At 52.5% G+C, this 19,609-nt stretch overlaps 1 protein-coding gene across 1 annotated transcript in view; it reads left to right on the top strand.

Moving 5' to 3' along the window:
- DCTN1 (dynactin 1) overlaps nucleotides 1-19,609 on the top strand; it is an 80,539-nt gene that overhangs the window by 8,608 nt on the left and 52,322 nt on the right. The window contains exons 2-3 of the mRNA XM_009332114.1: nucleotides 11,862-12,110; nucleotides 17,087-17,165. Of these exons, the coding sequence (XP_009330389.1) occupies nucleotides 11,883-12,110; nucleotides 17,087-17,165 (307 nt within the window). The 5' untranslated portion in view covers nucleotides 11,862-11,882. The remainder of the gene's footprint in view (nucleotides 1-11,861; nucleotides 12,111-17,086; nucleotides 17,166-19,609) is intronic.

Below are 19,609 nucleotides of genomic sequence, written 5' to 3'. Positions count from 1 at the left end.
TGTGTTTCCGGGCGGGGATGCGGCTGGGGAGCGCTCCCCTGGGCTGGGAAATGGTGTCTGCGGGCGTACGAAGGCAGACTGCTCTAGCTGCCAGGACTCTGTCTTTGCTGGATGCTGCTGTTTTCAGTGGGGGGGAGCGGGGCGAAGGAGGTGAAATTTCAAACTGAGTCTTGCCAATCCTCTCCTGATAACTGCATTGAATTTCGGTCAGGCAGGACGGCAGCTGTGTCTCCTGGAAGCAAGCAGGCTTATCTGCGTTTTACTGAAATTGCATTTTGAAATGGGTACCGCGGGGACCAGAGCTGTGCCAGCCCTTCTGGCGGGGCTGGACCGACTGGCTGTCCTGGCGGTGTCCGTACGAGGGTTTCGGGGGCGTGGGGTTGTACGGCAGCACTGTAGTCGGTGTCACTGCAGTCAGAAACACCCGAACTGTTGGTGTTTGACTTCTTGCTCCCCAGCCTTGAGCACGATGAATCCAGTCCTGCGGCGGGGTTTGCACGGTGGGGGCTTCATCCTGGCTCATCTGCAAGTCTGACGGCGGCAGACCCGCGCCGCTCCGGCTTCTGCTGGGTGAGATGGCAGCCACCCCCACCGTGTCACCGGCTGACGGGTCTGCTCTTAATCCTGGGGTAATCCCCTCCTTTCAATAGGGACGGTATGGCAGCACCACACACGATCTATTCGGTAATAACTAGACTTAACAGAAACTAGAGTTATTTCCAAGGCTTTCCTTATTCCGGCCGTGTTGGGTCACGTCTTGAATTTGAGGCTAAGAGCATTTTAGCCTGCGGTCGTGAATCTCGTCACCGGAGCTTTTCAGCGGTGGTTGCTGCGTTCAGGGTTCGCCTGAAACTTTTGATCTGTACTTTAAATGACAGTTTGAGGTTCAATTAGTCATATCTGCACGGAGGGAGGCGTCCCTGTGTGCCGGCGTAGTGATGTGAGTCTGGCTTCTGGAAGGAATACAATAAATATTCCTTGGGTTATCTGCTATAATGGAGCGTAACACTGAAACCGTCATGCTCAGATGAAACACGGTAGTGACCCAAATCACGCTGAAATCACAAGCCACTTGGAATTGCATCCATTTTTCAGTGACTAATAACCAGTATCTTCAAATAACTGAGGAAATAGTCTGTAAACGTGTGTAATACTTTAAACAGGGGTAAAAATGGGAAAACGCCGTATTTCTGAGGGGTGCCAGGTAGGCAGTTGTGCGGAGCAGTGTCTCCTGTTACTGGAGCAGGTGGGCAGTCGAAGCGCAGCCCACGTGCCTCGCACCTCGCCTGGAGGGAGGTTTCTTCTCCAGCCCTGTCCCTGCCTGTCCGGTGAGCGGGGTGAGGAGCTCCTCCTGGGCCGGTGGCTTCCTCCGAGCCACCCGCCTAAGGACTGTCCTGCCAGAGACCGGCGGTGGCTGCTCCGGTGGGTCAGCGTTCCTGGTTGCTTCTCTGGCTGCCCGATCCCCACCGCCTCCCCTGTGCCCCTTCTCGGGGCTCGCGAGCGGGCCGTCGGTACCCTGCGGTGTAGGTTTGGGAGAGTGGGGGGGAGGAACGCTGCCTCCGCTATCAGAGTACGCTGATTTCTCATTTAATGTAATTTAGCAGCTTATTCACCCTTTAGACCATCGCTGCATGGGAGTGATGACTGAGCTGTTACGAATTGCCTGCACTGATGCTTGCACAGATCTCCTGAGGGCTCCTGCCTAATTCGGAGTCTGTCAGTGGGTGAGTGGCCTCGGGGGGGTGACTCTGGCCTCGTGTGCGTACCACTTTTTCTCTCCTCCCGTGGGCTGGTGTCTCTGGGAGCTTCCTACAGCTCTCTGCTCCTCTATCCTCTTTACTCACCATCAGCGTATCACCACCTTGCTCTCCGTGCCCAAAATTCGGGTGTCCAGAGCACCGGCGTGGCCTGCTGGAAAGGCTGGCGTGACCAGAGAGGATGCTCACGCCTCCTTTGTTCATTGGGCACTGGCAGAAGACGACCTTTTGGTCACTGGTGGCAGGGGAAGAGTTCCCGAAACTCAGCCCCACCTGAAATTTTGTCTGTCAGTTTTCCTGGAGTCGGAGCCCGCCAGAGCCGAGGGCAGACCCTGCAGCGTGTGAGGTGCAGCTCTCGAGACAGGCTCCGCTTCTCGGGAAGCGATCAGCGAGGAGCTGGCACGTTGTGCTCTCTCTGGAGACCCGAGGAAGTTCTGGGTTGCGTCACCAGCCGCTGTGTCGGGCTGTTGTGCCCTGGTGTCCCCAAGGGTGACCGTCCCCAAGTTTGCTGTGTCTCTCGCCCCCGCCTCCTTCCTCCGCAGCTGGCAGGGGACGGTGACCGCAGCCTCCCCGGCTCACCGCCGACCTGGCTCTGCCCTTCCACCTCTGCTCGGGAAGGCCATCGGGTGCCCAGCCTGCGGTCATCTGGCTGGCAAGGTAGATGGGAATGCGCTATTTCCAGCTTGGACAGTTTCTCTCCTTTTAAAATCTGAAATTGCGGTAATCGCGTTGTTTTGAGTCTTCATGAGAATACCGGTCTCGGGTTTAGCCAGGCAGATTAGACGCTGGCTCGTCCGACAACACCGGAGAGCTGAGGCAAGACGGAGTCATCAGAGAAGTCGGCTTGATCCTTGCTTCAGTCTGACATACCGACAGCAGTGCGGGTCACGGCAAGCTGCAACGCGCGAAAAAGAAAGTATTGATCCTGGTGCGTTGTCCCGAGGCAGGGACAGCGGCGATCCCCGGCCGGGGAGCTGGCCCCGTGGCTCACCCGGCTCTGCAGCTCCGGGTCCGAGTCGCTGCTTACGGTTTTGGTCAGAGCAAAGCTGTGCGTGTTACCTACACTGTGCTCCCCGGCACTGGGGGAAGAGCATGGTGAGCTCCTGAACTTAAGACCACGGAGATGTCGGTGAACGGCGTGCACCGTCATCCTGACGTTGGACCAGTGCAACTTGTTCTACTGTCTTACGTCTAGTTAGTTAGAAACAAAAGTTAGAGAACCATCGCCTTAAGAGCATGAATGTGTTAGAGGCTTATTCTGCGCTCCCCCTTCTTTCCTGGATGTTAAGGATTCGTGAAACATTTCTGTTAAAATTAGCGCTGATTGACAAACGGACCTTCAGCGTGTAAGTTTTGATGGATTTCTGTATTGGCCAGATTTAATTGCAGAACGTACAGCGCTACCGTAATGTTATCTGTGCTCTTTAGAGGCATAGTTTGGTGTTAAGCTCGAGAAGAGTTACTGAATTCGAGAATGGCTATTGCAGCGGTCACGTGTGTGTTTAACGGGGTATCTGAGCGGGGTGGTTGGTGTGAGATCTGCTTCGGTGCCGAGGAGCGTGGTGCTTCTCAGTTTGAACTGCAGCGGGTGGCGCTGGGAGAAGCAGGTGAAGCCCCTGGTGCGACGCTAGTGACCTTGTGGAACGATGACTGAGATCCTGCCCTGAAAAAAAGACGGGTGGGTGAAGGTCTGTGGACGTTCCGTGGGAGCGTGCTGTGATAGCGCGGTACTCTGTAGACTTGGCCGTTCTGCTTGAACTCTGCGGTCGTGCAAAGAGCCTCTCCCAGGAGTAGGAGGTGTTGGCGTGAGCTGGGGGAAATGTTCCCTTTGTAATGGCCGCGACTGTACCCGTCACCCCACCACGGCGCCCATTCTGAACTGCTCCACCCCTAGATGGGTGGCAGTCTGTCCTTCCCGCTGAGAGGCGGATGGACTTGGGACGGTCCCCTTTCTGGTGGGTCCTGGGAAGCTGCAGCCGTGGTGCAAAGCTGCCTAGGGTGGACCTCACTGAGCCCCTTGAAGTCCTATTCTACCCCTCGTGCTGTGTCCCAGCAGGCTCAGGGAGTACAGAATACTTACGTACCTTCACAGGCGTTGTAAAGTAGAGAAACAGACCTTTTATTTTCTTTGAGTTAGCACCACGTCCACCCTGCTGACCCACCAGAACTCCCTCGGTTAATGCAGAAGGGCCTTTGTGTGACCACAGAGTGACGGGAAGATGTTTCATCACTGCATCAAGTTGACCGCATAAGGATGTGTGAGCTCGGGCTCTGCACCCTGATTTATCCACCGTGTGATTCGGAGAAGATTGTAAAACTTGTAAAAACTGCTCACAGGAGGTGGGGGGGCCGAGGTGCTCCTGTGCAGGGGCCACTCGCTCGCTTCGGGCTGCCCAGCTGCCTGGGGAAGCTTGGTGGCTCCTGCTCAGGATGAGGAGGAGGAGGAGCACATCACAGGCAGGCGCTGCGTGTTGCCCGGATCCTCCAAGCCCCATCAACCCCCTGCCCAGCCGGGGCTCACGCTGGCCGTCCGTATGCAGAATGGGAGCTTTCCGCGCGGGGTGGGGGTGGAAGCATAGCAGTTTTGAGCCGGCAGAGGTTTCCTACGAGCGGTTTCGGGGAGCTGCACCGATCCGTGCCTCGCGTGCACGTGGCTTTACAGGAGCCAGACCGTGTGCCTCGCGTGGGCCCGTCTGGGAATTTCGTTCTCCCCAGTGATGATTGCACCTTCTTTTACAGGCAGGGCTCTGTTCTCAAACTCCCGGGCTGCCCTTAACTTCTCTACCTATTCTTAGCAGACTTTTTTTTTTTTGTTCTTTACTCTCAAGTGGGGCTGAGCAGTAACTTACATTGGGAAACTTACTCGCGTAGGGACATGGTTTAGTGGGCATGGTGGTGTTGGGTCGACGGTTGGACTCGATGATATTAGAGGTCTTTTCCAACCTTAATGATTCTATGATTCTGTGAAATGCTTGCTCCGAGTGTATATGCAGCTTATGAATTTTCCTTTTTAATCAGTCTTATTGTTGCCATTCTATTCGGGATGGGTTTTGTATTGGTAGGAGTTGTCTTTTAGATTCCCCGAAATCACGATGCGCCAGTGGAGAAGGAGCTTCTGGACTTCTGAAGTGTGATTTGTACCCTCTCAATTTTGTGAATAGCGAGTGTCCCGGTTTCGGCAGGGATAGAGTTAGTTTCCTTCCTAGTAGCTGGTACAGTGCTGTGTGTTGGATTTAGGACCAGAACAATGTTGATAACACAGCGATGTTGTAGTTGTTGCTGAGCAGTGCTTACACTAGTCAAGGACTTTTCAGCTTCCCATGCTCTGCCGACTGGGAAGGCTGGAGGGGCACGAGAAGCTGGGAGGGGGCACAGCCAGGACAGCTGACCCCAACTGGCCAAAGGCACATTCCATACCATGGGACGCCATGCTCAGTATATAAAGCCGGGGGAAGAAGGAGGAAGGGGGGGACGTTTGGAGCGATGGCGTTTGTCCTCCCAAGTCACCGTTAGGCGTGATGGAGCCCTGCTGTCCTGGGGATGGCTGAACACCCGCCTGCCCATGGGAAGCAGTGAATGAATTCCTTGTTTTGCTTTGCTTGTGTGCGCGGCTTTTGCTTTACCTATTAAACTGCCTTTATCTCAATCCACGAGTTTTCTCACTTTCACCCTTCCAATTCTCTCCCCCATCCCACTGGGGGGGAGTCAGCGAGCGGCTGGGGGGGGCTGAGTTGCCGGCTGGGGTTAAACCACGACAGTGAGGTCCCATTTAGGAAGAGGAACTGGGAGACAGGGTTAGGGCGGGACGCCCGTCTGGGGCAGGACTTTACTCCAAAAGCTCCTTGGCGAGACGTTGTAAGCGAAGTGTGTTTGGAAAAAGTTATTCTGAAATGCTTTTTTGCTGATATTACAAATTAAGGACTTTCTTGGGAAGGGAGGACGCTCAGCACGAGAATACCATGAAATTAATAAACTTCCTATCTGTTTTTTAAAATGAAACCTTATTTGATAGATCTACAAATTTATAATTTGAGACTGAAAACGTGTGTACCTACTTTTGCCAGATTTAGTTGCATTAACTTCCGTCATTCAGCGCTAATGAGATCTCAGACGAGAAGGATGTTAACGACTTGTTTTATTACTTTCTTGTGGCGATGCATACCCATATGTTATTAATTGGCTACTGTCTTAATTATGACATCTAACTAATGACTTGAGTGACAAACCAACCCTGAGACTGACCCGCGTTCATACAGGCCGAGGGGAGTCACGAGGCAAACGAAGACGGAACTTTTTTGAGATGTCGCTGTCGTTAACGAGATCCGTTATCCGGAGCTGAAATACCGTTAGACAAATCTATTGTCTGGAGGTGGGAAGAGGCTTGCGGCGGGGCGGGGGCTCGCTCCAGCGACGGAGCCGCAGGTCCCGCGGCCCTCCCTGGGCCTGACAGCCAGGACTCGGGTGACGTTTTGGGTTGGGTGCTCACGCCTTTCCTGGAGCACGGAACCGCACGTGGATCCGTCGGCTCCGTCTCTGCACGAGCCTCCCCGTCCCCGTCCCTGGGCTCGGCACGGGCGGCTGCGGCTCTGGTCGATCGAGGGAGCCTGTCCACGCCGCTGGTGGGACTGCGGGCGCCGGCGCTGCTGGCTTTAAATCCAGTGGACGTGGGCAGCAAAGGTGTCGTGCGTGGACTGCCGGGCAGCTGAGGTCCCGGCTGGGCTTATACAGACCCGGTGAAGTCCTTACTGCGCCCTTTTCGCTGCTGGCCCCACTTGGGTAGGCGAGAGAGCAGCGTTGCTTTGCAAACGCTCTCGCCCCGTTGGGATGCAGGCAGTGTCTGCAGGGAGATGCTCTCTTTGGTCCGGGCAGGGCTTTGCTGGGAAAGAAGTAGGGAAGTGAGGGAAAGGAGCTAAGAAATAGCTAACGCTAGTTTGGCTCTTGTTTTTGACCGACGCAGTGTTTCGGCCCTAAGGTACGTTCTTCTGAAGCTTTTTTTTTTTTAAAAAGCGGTTTAATAGTGCTTTGCAGACTTTAGTTCTCTCCTTCTGAAGTGTGCAAATGTTAGAGATGGGAGCGGATGCCAAAGGCTGAATTTCCTTGGTTTTATTGACCAGCAGCTTTGGGTGAAATCCTGTTGTTCTTGGGACAGAAACACAGCGATGTGCCAAAGCCAGCACACACACTGCAGGAGTAGGCGGTACGATGGAAAAAGTGTCCTTCGCCTGGGATCGGACGCGTCGTGCTCATCGCAGCTAAGTGCCTATCAGGATTTCTTGGGACACAGCAGCTGGGATAGCTATCTATATACGTGTGTGCTTATTTTTTAGGTCAACACCCCCAGTACTTTAAAGCCGTTTTATGTTTATGACTTGGAGGCTTAGTCCGAAGCTGATGCTGCAGCGATAAATTACCTTCCAGAGCGTACCGAAAGCCATTTATTTACCCAGCTCAGGTCTCTGCCAGCGGAGGTGACCTGGAGGGCTGAGCTCGCCTGCGGGCGCCAGGGCGGCCACGCTCACCGGGGTACGGCACCGCCGCCCTGGGGCGAGCAGGGGCCGGATTGCCTGGGAGGGAGGGAGGGACGGACGGACAGGCGCCCAAAATAACGGACAGAAGATACCCGCAGCCCCTTTTTCTTGCTGTCCGTGGGTACCTCTGGGAGAAAACTGGGGATCCTAGGGGATTTTCAGTTGTTTTACCATGTGAAAAGTAACCTGCAAATGCTTTGCCTGCGTGACTGTGTACGTAGAGAAGAAACACAAAGCCCTCTGCCTTATTTGCTAATGAAAATGCTAGAACTTATTTCAAACGAATCTTTAAAAGGGAACGCTACCTGAGTTGGCATTTTTTTTCAGACTACTCAGCAGATTTACAGTAATTTGCATAATTTTGTGTTTTGCTGTGGTAATGTAAATTATTTTGGTCTACCCTTTCATACCACTACAGAGAAGAATGCTGTGCTGGGTCGGGAAAATTGCACATCCTGGAGGTTTTTACCTGCATTTTGATTTTTCCAGTTGCTTGACTGCAGAGCAGAGGCTTTCTGGGGCCAGGACGGCTGGGGTGAGAAGAGCTTGCCAGGCGCTGATCGGCATGATGTTTTCACCAGACTTTACTGAAAGGGAGAGCGTTAGTTACTTTCTGCTGCACTAATTGGGTGGCTCGCTGCAGTCTCAGGGTGGTTTGATGCAGGGAAAAGGTCTTTTCTTTCTGTAAAAGGACTGCTCGCTCCTCTGTAGGCATGGAGTGGAGTCACTGTGGCAGAAAATCGGTGCCGGAGCATATTGCGAGTGAAATGTGGTGGAACTTCCAAACAGGGCGATAAGGTGATTCACTCGTTTGACTCCGCTGCTAATTCTTCGGGGATGGTCTCTGGAGGTGGTTTGGCAAGGAACAAAGATGTGCTGCTTTCTTTATTATGCATCTCTGCTTCATAATTTGTAAAACAGGCCCTGAAGAGCTTTTGTAGTTTAAAAAAAATAATAATGAGGAAATTCTTCTTCCATGTGAAGTCCCAGTTTTTCTTCCCTGGAGAATTTATGCGGCTGCTGGCGAGGAGGAAGGCGGCACTGAGAAGGCCGGTGGTGCGCTCTTCTGCTGTGGCTCCTCTGGTAATTGCCCCAAACTGGCAAACCTGGCTTACCAGACTCCTCACCTCCACCTCTGCTGCCTGTCCCTTCCTTGTGCCTTGTGGCGGGCGTCGTCTGTCTGCGGCCACATCGAGACCTGCTCGAGAGACGGCGTTTTTAAAGTTGGTTGGGGCAGCGCACGGGGGGAGGTCGGCCATCGCCGACGGAGAGCGGGCGAGAGGCTGGTGGGGAAGGACCCCAGGAGCCTCGTAAATGGGCTTTGCTGTCAGAAAAGCTGTAGCGTGGAGCCACGCTGTATCTGATCGCTTAAAACCCTAGGTGTTTTGGTCACTGTTAGTATGTGCTTGTACTCTCATTATGCTTTGGAAAGGAAGCAAGGAAGACGAGCTCTCCCGCAGCTCCCATCCAAGCCCTCTGCAGAAAGCGTTCCCCAGACGCCCACATGCAGCCCACGACACTAAATGTGATGTTGCTGCAGCAGAAACGGTGAAATACTTGATTTTTGAGGCCGGCTTATCTGCTGCTGCTCTACAGGCTATAGAAAAATAAAAATTAAATCGTTTGAAAGGCGAAAGCCTGGCAGGGTTTATCTCTGCTCCGAGGCCCTTGTCCCACTCAGCGCAGGCGAGGGGTTGGTTCCTGCAAGTCGTGTGGCTCGTGCTCCGCTCCTCCTGAAACATCTCCCTGGGCTTTTGTCTGCCAGTTCCTGCCCCCGGCTGCCTCCCTGGTCGTGAGCGTCTGCCCTGCGTGCTCCGGCTGGCACAAGCGTTGCGGAGTTTGTCCTGCTTCCCAGTCCGTCCTCCTGTCCTGGCAGTGCAGCTGCGAGAGGGTGTCCGGGAGCACCTCCAGAAGTTAACCTGACAGGCGTGCCAGTCTCGTGATTTGGAAAGTCACCGCTGCAAGCTGAGCCTAAGCTGGAACGTGTCGGCATTAAAGTAACAAAAATCTAAACGCTGCGATTGGGGGGGGAAAAATGGTTCTGCAGGACTGGAGCTGAACTTAGCCGCAGGAAGGCAGCGTGACGCTTTTACCTTACGAATTAGCAGTAAACCTGCCTGCTTTCTGTTAACTAGGTACATTATTTATCAAATCGGCCGGAGACAACGCTGTGATGGTACAAGTCCGGCGTCTTCAGTTTATAATCCTGCTTCCTTATGTCCTCTGTAAGCACATTCTGTGTTTTAACCGTAGCCGACCCGTGTTGAAGTCGTGCGTGAACGCTCCTAGGACGGATCGTCCGCCATCACGTAGCTGTCAGTACAAGTGTCAGAGCCCTTACCCCCGGGGCAGCGCGTGTGCCCCGGGAGCCTGGTGACGGGGAGAGCCGTGCCCCGCTCCCGCAGGGTAGGTGGTACCCGCAGGGGTGCAGCTCTGATTTCCAGCCCGTGGCGTTTTCACATGCCTATAGATCTTACCTGGACTGCAGCCACCAGAAAGGGAAAATGGCCAGTATAAACCAGGATGGATAAAAAGGGAAGCGGTTGTTTTTTAAAATCGCTGAGCAGGAAGCTTTCTGTTCAAATGGTGAATCTTGCTTTGCCTTTAGGCTTCTTGTTTTCCTAGAGTTTTGCTCTCATTTTTTATAACAAGGGGGACATGTTGATTTAAAGCTGCAAGTATTTTGCAGAATGTTGTTGCTAGTCCTTCTGACAGCTGAAAGGATCCAACATTTTGGTAGACATTTGTTTGAGTATGTAGCGTAAGTTTTTAGATTTGAGGTCTTGTTTTTGTTTATTTTCTAGAAAACGGTGATTGACTTTGTTTTTTATTAAAAGATTATTTTGTGCTTTTGATTTCTGCCAATTGTATTTGGATGAAAAGTGGAATTCAGTTTTGTGTGGAAAACTGGCGTCACAAAAGCTCCTGAGCACGATGGGTATGTTCTGCATCCAAACGCAGTACATCAGCATGCAAAGGAAGGCAATCATTTGTCGGGTTTGTCTGCTAACAGTGGTGATTCGGGTTTCTGCGTGTGCCAGCCAGAAGCTTTCAAAATACCCTTGGTTCTTCGTGCGGGCTGAAGCCTACCTGCTGCTGCAAGTGCTGAAAGCCCCGCTTGGCGTCTGGCTGCTGCTGCAACTTGTCTTTGCATCCATCAGCTTGCGAGCACCCTTCCTCAGCTGTTCTCTGCGTCGCGGTTTGGGGGAGTGAAAGCAGCCTTCTGTTCTCATCTGAATAAAGAGTATATTCTTTCACTGAAGCCAAGCCCAGCAGCAATCAAAACAAAATATTTCCTACACAATAAACAGAACTACTGACAAATGGGGTGATGTAAATGCCAAACGTGCTTCATTTTAGAGACCGCTGTAAGGACAACGCCGCAGTGTCGGACTGAGCTGTGGGACTTAAACTGAGCAAGGCAGTCAAACGTCCCCCTCCCTTAATTGTATTTAAAAGCAGTAGCCTTTTAAAGGCGTCAACATTTGAGGAGGGACTACTAGTATAGCATTACTTTTTAAACAATTAAAACTGTATAGTTAATTTAGTTCTATGGCAATATAGTACAAACTTCATCTGTCTTACCTGGGCTTATTTCAGAGGAGGAGGCATTGGGGGTGGGGGGAAGATCCCAACGCCTTACTTGTCTGGCCCCCTTATAAACTTCATGGGTCTTACTTAAATTGTGGTGGTCTCAAGTACCTTAATTGAGTTCCTCGCACTCATCACCTTATTGATGCTCTAAAAGAGTTGATCAACGTGGTTAACTGTACCTAAACAGAGAGGTACGTATCAGGGACGGCAAGCTTGAAATCTAATGACGCACGCTGAACTTTAAATGTGGATTAACGTTTACGATGATAATGCCTTGAAAGCTTGATGAATTTACCACCAATATTTTCTGCTCATCAGCATCCCGATGGGAAGCGCTGTTACAACCGGTACCCCGGAGTCCTGGCGCAGAGGGGGGGGTCTCGTGAATGCAGTGGGAAACTGGTGTGGGTGGGTGGTCTAACTCGGGCTGGTGCTGGGCCACCAGGTCCTCTTAAATCCTGGCAATAAAACGGGGTAGGAAAGCGAACTGTATCAGAAATGGGTTTTCTGTTCCTGAGCATGTAATGCAAGAGCCTGGAAAGCTGTGGGCAATTTCTGATGTGGTGAAAAAAGGCCGGAGCAAGTATAGCTTAAGGCAAACATGACTGCGCCAACATCTGCTGCTTCACAGTTTTGTTTTTTAGGAGCTTTGGGGAAAAAAAAAACCAAACCCAAACTTATAAATTGGGTTTGTGAGTCCGGTGTGTCTGTTAGAGCTGAAGAGTGGTAGTTAATGGTGGTTTTGCCACTGTTTGTGATTCCTGTTTGGCAGCTGTAACGGAAGGAATTACCTTTTGCTGGCTCCCGAAAAGAAAAGGCGGCGGAGGTGAGGGGGGACCGACCCCTCGGGCTGCGGGTGGCCCCGTGCAGAGCCCGGGGTGAGGGGTGCTGGAGGGGATGAGACAGCCGCCGTCCGAACCGTGGGTCCGTCTGTCTGCAGCAGCTGTGTTTAACTTGCTGTGCTTCTCCTCTCTGTCGTCAGGCATCCAGCACCGGCACCAGGATGAGCGTGGAAGCGAGCAGCAAGCCCCTGAAGGTGGGCTCCAGGGTCGAAGTCATCGGGAAGGGGCACCGCGGTACCGTGGCTTATGTCGGTGCCACCCTGTTTGCCACGGGGAAGTGGGTCGGAGTCATCCTGGATGAAGCAAAGGGCAAGAACGATGGGACCGTGCAGGGCAGGAAATACTTCACCTGTGAAGAAAACCACGGCATCTTTGTGCGGCAGTCACAGGTACGCTTCCCTCTGCGCGTGCCCTGCCATGACCTCTGCTTGCCGGGCTCGTCCCGGGTATGTGTGGCTCACGGGTTGCTTGGTTAAATAGAGGAAGATGGCCCTTTGCACCCTGATGAGGAGAGATAAAAGAAGTTCCCTTCGCTCCCAGAGGGAGCGATGTTTCTGGGACTCTCCATCTTCCATCGTGCGAGGGAACAGAGCAGCTCCAAATACAGACAGCAGCCTTGCCCGGAGGCTGTGCTCCTGCCGGAGCTGTGGTTTGTTCCAGTCTGACACGCAGCTTCTCTGCACGTTTCACTGAGTGTTTTGATTAGCCCGGTTTATGGGGTCATCGTGAAATATGTTCAGATTAATTGGGTGAAAAAAAGTTTGGTGAATTCCAGAGAGCGTGGAATGGTTTTATTTTGCCTCCAAAAGGAAGAGTAAAGTCTGCCTGCTGTCTGCTGCCTCAGAGAGTTACCGGCTACATCATCTGTAGGAGATGAAGTTTGGGACCAATATCTGGGTGTTTACCTGGAAGTAAAGTCAGAGAATTTTAGTGAAATAACGTTTACCTTGAAGTATATAAAACGCGTCACTCGGGTTTAGTTGTTGAGCTTTTGCGATTCGTGTACAACAGGTAGGAACTAGGAGCTTGTTTATGTACAAACAAGTCTCTTCCATTTTAATTTCCTCTGTGTAATCTTCAAACAGCACAAGCGCAGAAAAGTGACGCTGCTCTTGAGTCCCACAGGTTGGTGTGCTCCAAGCACGATGTCACGGTGAGAGATGTTCAGCTCCTCTCCTCCTTCCTTGGCACAAAACGACTGGTTTAAGTTCGACCCTGTGGCATCTCGGCAGCAGAGCGAGCTCCTTTCCACTCCCGCAGACCCTCCTGCTGCCCCACCAGACGTGGTGGCTCGCTTCCAGGACGTTGGCAGCGGGCGACTGAGGAAGCGTGGGGGAAGCTGAACACGGAATAAGGGGTTTTAGGGGCAGGAGTCCTGGGGTGGATCCCAGCATCCTCTGCCCTGGCCATCAGAAGGGCCTTCAGGCCACGCGTGGTCAGAGGGTTCACCGATGAGAAGTGAATGCTCTCTGCTGGCTGTTTCGCTGGGACTCATGGGCCTGGCTTCCTTGGTCCGTCGCTCAGCCTCGCCTGCCAGCTGGAAAAGTAAATAAGTAGTTTACAATTAAAAGCTTTGGTCTGCAGGGCCGGGACGCACGACTCCCAGACCGGGTGGCTGGAGAGGAGCTCAGCACACAGGGCAGCCTGTTGGCAGGTCTCTGCCCGTCAAGCACTTGTGAAATCCCCGTGCTGGCAGACCCGGGGGGGAACACGCAGGCAGCTACTGTGCTCCGGGCATAGCGTGGCCCTCTGCACCCATCGGACGTCTGGTGACGTGCAGTGGTATGAATGTGACCCACGGTGCTGGCGTGGGCAGGTCAGCGTTGCTGTGCTCGCCTGGGGCCTTCAGAGGAGTTTCCATCTCGTCTGCTGGCGACGGCAGGGTGGCGGTGGAAAGGTTCCTGTGTATGGCTTTGCACGGGGTGTTTGCGGGGTCAGACTGAAGGGTGCTCGGTAGTGTCTTCTCCTGGGACTCGACGCGAAACCTGTGGGGTTGCAGGAGCCGGCCCGAGGGAGCTGTGTGCAGGAGGGCTGAGGCTCGCTGCGGGGTCTGACAGCCTCCTCTTGCTGTGCTTCCCCTTTCTCGCTTTGGTTTTGGAACGGCTGGGGTCTTGCGTGTCTCCAGCTGAGGAGCACACAGTTTGCTTAAAAATAAGCTGCTCTTCCACGGTGATGGTAAGTAGTTTGTCTCTGCCCGCTCTCCCCTGCGAAAGAGCAAATCCCTGGTGTGCACGTGCGGAGAACGTGCACCAGGGCCAGCAGCACTGACTCTGGATCTGCGACCTGTGTGGAAAGGTGAACTTGGTGAGCACAGGGGAGCGCGATCTTTGAGGAGCGTATCCAGCACGGACTGCAAATCGCAGCGGTTCCTGTGCCTGCCTCGTGCAGCAGCCGCCGAACAGGCGCAGGGCCACGGCTCTGCGCTCCAGCCTTTTTCTCAAGCTCTTACTGCGGAGCACAGCTTCCCAGGGGACTTCCAGCACGAGGGCTTAGCGAGCCGGTCAGTCAGCCTGCACCAGAACAGAAGACCAGCAGAAGTGGTGGAGGAAGCTGCCCAGGGTGTGGGCGGCCGGTCACCTAAGTGACCATTACGGTCTGGGCATTAATTTTTCAAGAACCGGCTTTAAGATATAAACGGAAAATGGCAGGATTCCCTCTCAGCAGAGTTAATGCTCTGCTTGTGCTCTCCTCTGTAAATCTGTCTACTGCTTCCTCTCGTATTTCATTCCTAGGTTTCCCCGGCATACCGGGTGGCTGTCCTGTGGTTACGCACGGTGTCAGACCACTGGATGTCAATAATAAATCTTTTTTTTGGGGGGGGAAAAATTTGTAAATGAGAAATGTCTTTCTCATTGCTTATGGAGCAGATCACCTGCATCAATACAAGCACATCTTGCTAAACACTTGTAAAGTGTTTTTAAGAATTTCCAAGATTAAGTAACTTTCTCTTCTCCCCTGCATTTAAAAGTATATCTCAAAAAATGAGTACCGGTAATACCAGCATCAGTAAAGCCTAGCGGTGTTCTTAGTCTTTTAATTTATTGTGGCATTTCAGCTCTAAAAATGTACTGATGGGAAAATTTCAAAGATTTTAGGTAAATTTCTTCTCCTATTTCATGCAATCATCAAAGTAGATCCCGCACAGGGATTTGATGCTGTGCTTTAGCTGTAACGAAGTGCTCATCTCCTGGGGAAGGATCAAGCCCATGCGATACATCTGCTCCAGACCGATCGGGTTATTGCCGGCTGCGGCGGCGGCGGGCGTCCCAGCAATGCCTCGCCTCGCTCAAAGGGAAGCAGAGAGCCAAAAGAGCTGAAATAACCACCAAACCATTCCTCGCTGCTACGCCCGTACGTGAAGCAGCATCCCACGGGGGAGCAGGGTGGGTATCTCTAGCTGAGTCGACGGAGAGTTTCAGGGTGGAGACTCTTTAAGCGTGGTGGCTCTAGGGACGTTAATGTCTCCTGGCCGCCGTCCCGTAGCCGTGTCACACCGTCCCCTCGGTGTCCTGGCCTCCCCCCCCCAGCCTCCTGGGTGTCCTGGCCAGCAGGAGGGGAGGGAAGGTGGCTGCGGCAGAGCTGTGACGGAGGCACTCGCCGCCTCGGGCTGCGGGACTGAGCCGGGGGTGTTTCGGCTCCCCGTGCAGAGGGTGGGTGCCGCGGAGGGGCTGTTGCCTCTCTGCTTCTGGCCATCACCTCCCTGCTTGTCTTCCAGTTGTCAGAGGGCTGGAGCGCTGCTTCGAGCAGCTGTGTCAACACGGACAGGCGTTTCCCACCGAGGGTTTGCTCGATATCTTTTGGCAGCCTTAACATTTTGCTTGCCTGGGACTTGTATTTGGGCTAGTAATTTTGAACATGAGTATCCTTTTATGGTGTGTGGAAACATTATCGCTGATTTTGACATCAAGTGGAGTTGCTTTTCTGCTCCTGCTTGGCAGAGGAGCTCATCAGCTTAAGTCTGCTGCTGCAGGACATCTTGTACCTTGTTGCGCTTCTCCAGCCTAACCCAAAAGCAAGCCCTGTTCTGGTTCCTGCCACCTTCTTCTTGTTAGCCGGCTCCCAGCAAGTCTGGTGTTTCCACCTGAGTCGTACCTGGTGGGGAACCCCAAGACCGCTCAAAATCCCACCCTCGGTTTGGATAAACTCCTGTGCATGACCTGGTGCAGCAGATCCCCCGGGACCCCGCTTCCATAGTCCTCGGGTCTGGTTTTGTCGTGCTGCTGCGTTTAGTGAAAAGTTGTGAAATTCTGTGCGCTGCCGAGTCACTCCGAAGATGGGGGGCGCCTGGCTGGGGCAGGTCGGCTCTTTCACATTCCCCATGTCATCAGGATCCGAGGGGCCCTCGCCTTGTCCTCACTTTTAAAACCGTGGTTTGAGTATTCTCAGCATCGGTGCGGTTGTCGTGATTTCTGTGGCATAGTCTTGCTCAGTCTCCTTGCTTCTTGTAATTTAAGAGTATGGTCCTGGTACTTGGGCATCTTCCCAAAATAGAAACTGTGGCTGACAGGTTTACAGATTATTTTTAAACTGAACCTCCAGGCTTAAGGTTTTCACGGAACAGATCAGGCAAATACCTGTCAGGAAACGATTCAGGCAGTGTTGATCTTCTAAGGGGAAGGGATGGCTCTCAAGAAGTGATCTGATCCTTTCCAGCATTGTTTTCTATATTTATCAGGCAAAAATGTGTGCAAAAATATTTAACAAAGAGATAGCCCTAAACCTTCAACCCTTAGATAGCTTAACGCGGCTCAAACCTGAGCTGTGTTCCTGTCTGTGCCTCCTGGGGTTCCCTAGAGAGCTGGGCAGCTTCCAGATTGTAAAACCAAAACAAACCCCCCTCTGTTGGCTGTGCTGCATTTGGAGTCACTGAAGTTCTCTGTTTCAGAGAAAAGCAGTTTTCCTTATGAAGAGAAAGAAGAGTTTTAAAATAATTTTTGCTAAGACCACACACAAAAAAATAAAAATTGAGCTTTCTGTCAAGTGTCAGTAACTTAAAATAACGTGTCAGAGCAAGGTTCGTGAACTGGTTGCTCTGTGGAGTGATCATGGAACTGCTGGAGATGTTCTGGGCTGTCGAATCCTGAGTTTTGACTTTATTTACTCCTTATGTGAATATTCTTTATTCCCTATGTGAATAAAGAATATTTTGCTGTTTTCAGGAAGCCTGTGGAAGGAGGATGGTCGGATAGCTGAGCTTGAATGACTAAATTAAAGATCTGTGCCAAAAAAATGCAGTCTGCGCTGTTTAAATCTGCTACCAAAACGGACCTGATTTCTGATCACATTCTGCTTATGGGTTTTTTTGGTTTGTTTGGTTGGGGTTTTTTGGGGTTTTTTTTAATGATAGTTGTTATACTTTTTCCAGATCCAGGTCTTTGAAGATGGAGCTGATACAACGTCCCCAGAAACACCAGAATCTGCTGCCTTGAAAGTCCCCAAAAGAGGTACGGCTGGGCCGTTTTGCCCCGAAACCTCCTCTCTCCCTTGGTCTGGACCAGATGAGGTTCCACTGCCGAACGGGCCTCGGGGTCCCCGCGCTGGGGAGGTGGGTGCCGGCTGCCGAGGGGTGATAGCCTGTATTCCAGGGCTCTGTCCCTGGTTCGGGTACATGCTCACCTCCCCCTGGCTCATCCGCCTCCCCCGTTGTCCTCCCTGCGAGGTCCTACGTAGTCTTTGGGGATCGCAGAAGGACGCACCGCGTTCAAGCAAAAGTTGCTCCAGGCAGTTCTGTCCTTACCGTGAAAGTCTGTCTGGTGGGAAGCAAGTGGGAAATCCTTCCTGGAGGGGTGGGAAATCCTTCCTGGAGGGGTGGGAAATCCTTCCTGGAGGGGTGGGCACGTGGAAGGAAGACTTGAACTGCTCTGCCGCTGTGAAATCGCAGCTTACAGGTCACCGGCCGCTCGAGGCCGTGCCTCATTCCCACGTCTCTGGCAGTGAACGCCTTCCGCTTGGCCTTGAGCATTCCTTCCACGTCTCCCCTTGCCGGGCCGCCCTGCCATCGCTCGCTTTGTTTGGTACCTCATGGGTTGCTCTTTTTTTCTTCTGACAGGCTTGCCTGCCTTTTGAGGTCTGTTTTTGTTGAGTATTTATTTAGTGGTACAGTTAGGGATCCTAGGAGCTTGCGGAGGAAGCTCTGATAGCTTCCTGTCCTGGACGGTCCGTTGGCGACGTGTGCCAAGCTGGGGATTTCTTGTGTGTGAAGCGTTTGTTGAACACATGCGTCACGGTTCAGAATAGGGTTGGGTTTTTTGTTGTTGGTTTTTTTTCCCCTCTCCTAGCCATTAGAAGTTAAAATTCCCCTTTATTTGGCAAAATGAAATCTACCCTTCAGCTGCACAAAACGTGCCCAAAGGCGTCAGAAGGGGGTGATGATTAGCCTGAGAAGCGGGGTGTTCCCATGAGACGTTAATTTTGTCGGGTCCCATGAGCGGAAGGGAAATTTGAATTGGCATTCACGTCCCTTGGCATTCTGCCTTCACCTTCTCCTGCAGGGAGCTCCAGGCCTCCCACAGCCCGCTGCCGCTGCGGAGAGCTTGGGTTTGGTACAGCCCAGCCACTTTAATTCATCTCTGCTTTGGATCCTCCAATTAGCATGTGCAGCTGAACAGGGAAGCATTTAAAGCAAGCCGGTTTTAATTTAGGGGTGGGGTTTAATGCAAAAAAATGGAAACTCTTCTGCTTAGTGTACTAGCACGAGTGTTTTTTTTCCCAGAGTGCTAAAAGCCCAGCCTTTCGTGTGCAACTTCAGCCTGTTCTTTGTATGTACTTGATATCAATACTAAACGAAAATATTCCTTCATGTTTATATGATTTTTTCACTTTTTCTCAATTCGGACTTTCTAGCTGAAAATTCGGTTTTCCTTGTCACAATTCTGTACTAGTTTAGGATACGATGCTTGTGTGGAGCTGTGCAAGCATTTTTCTCCCCGCTGCCTCTGTAGGTCTGGGCTTTCTGGATGTGTGTTAGTGGACGTCGCCCCTTTGAGTGCTGAACCTGTGCAAAAGCCACAAGCCTTCCAGCGCTGGGAGTCTGCTGTCGTTTTTCTCATCCCTCAGTTATTAGGAGGTAGGGAGAAAGGACAAGTGCTCTTTAGACCCTCACTTAACATCCTGAGAATTCAGTAGCAGCTGATGCTTCCTCGAGCTGGCAGACGGGAGCGAAGAGACCAGAAATAGGTTAACTACGTGGAGACGGGGTAGCCTTGGAAAAAGCAACGAACCGAACCTCCGGGTTTAGCGTGGCTCTTCAGCAAATGTTGCTGCCTTTTAATTTCACTGCATCTGTGTGTGCCCGTACGATGAATCTTTAAATCCCGCGCCATCTCCCCTCTCGTTGTCTGGAAGTCTTTCCAAGGCTCTGATCTCTGCTGTCCACTGCAGCGTTGTCTCTGGTTCTTCTAAAACCCTTGTCTGGGGCGACCAGCAGTGCCTGCAGCATCCGGAGGTGTACGGCTGCTTACTCACAGCACGCCGCTGCGACACTTTCAGTACCGTCTCTCCTTTCTCAGTACACTCTGAGGTTTGTTGTTGCTGCCCAGCAGCGTTCACTGAACTTCTACGGTGATGCTCTGGCCCCTTTTCCCCAGCTGCTGGTTCTTCCAGTCAAATACAGAGATGAATAAAACGCAAGCAGTTCAGGTTACCCCTCCCGGTGTGCAGCGTCGGCGTTGCTTCCTCTGCCTCTTGCCGCTCAGAGCCCATTTCAGGGCGGGAGCCCGCAAACGCCATGCAGGAGGGGAAACGGGTGTGTTTAGCTCAGGTTTGGGGGTTGCAGGATGGGTGTCACCAGCGTTTTCCACTGCTGTCTGCAGGCAGCAGCGCGGCTGGCCTCGAGTACCGTGAACGCGCACACGAGCTGGGGTCAGTCGGTGATGGTTGAGAGGGTGAG

This window comes from Pygoscelis adeliae, unplaced genomic scaffold (assembly GCF_000699105.1).
Source record: "Pygoscelis adeliae isolate BGI_AS28 unplaced genomic scaffold, ASM69910v1 Scaffold679, whole genome shotgun sequence".
NCBI classification, from domain to species: Eukaryota; Metazoa; Chordata; class Aves; order Sphenisciformes; family Spheniscidae; genus Pygoscelis; species Pygoscelis adeliae.
This window is presented reverse-complemented; position numbering and strand designations above follow the sequence as displayed.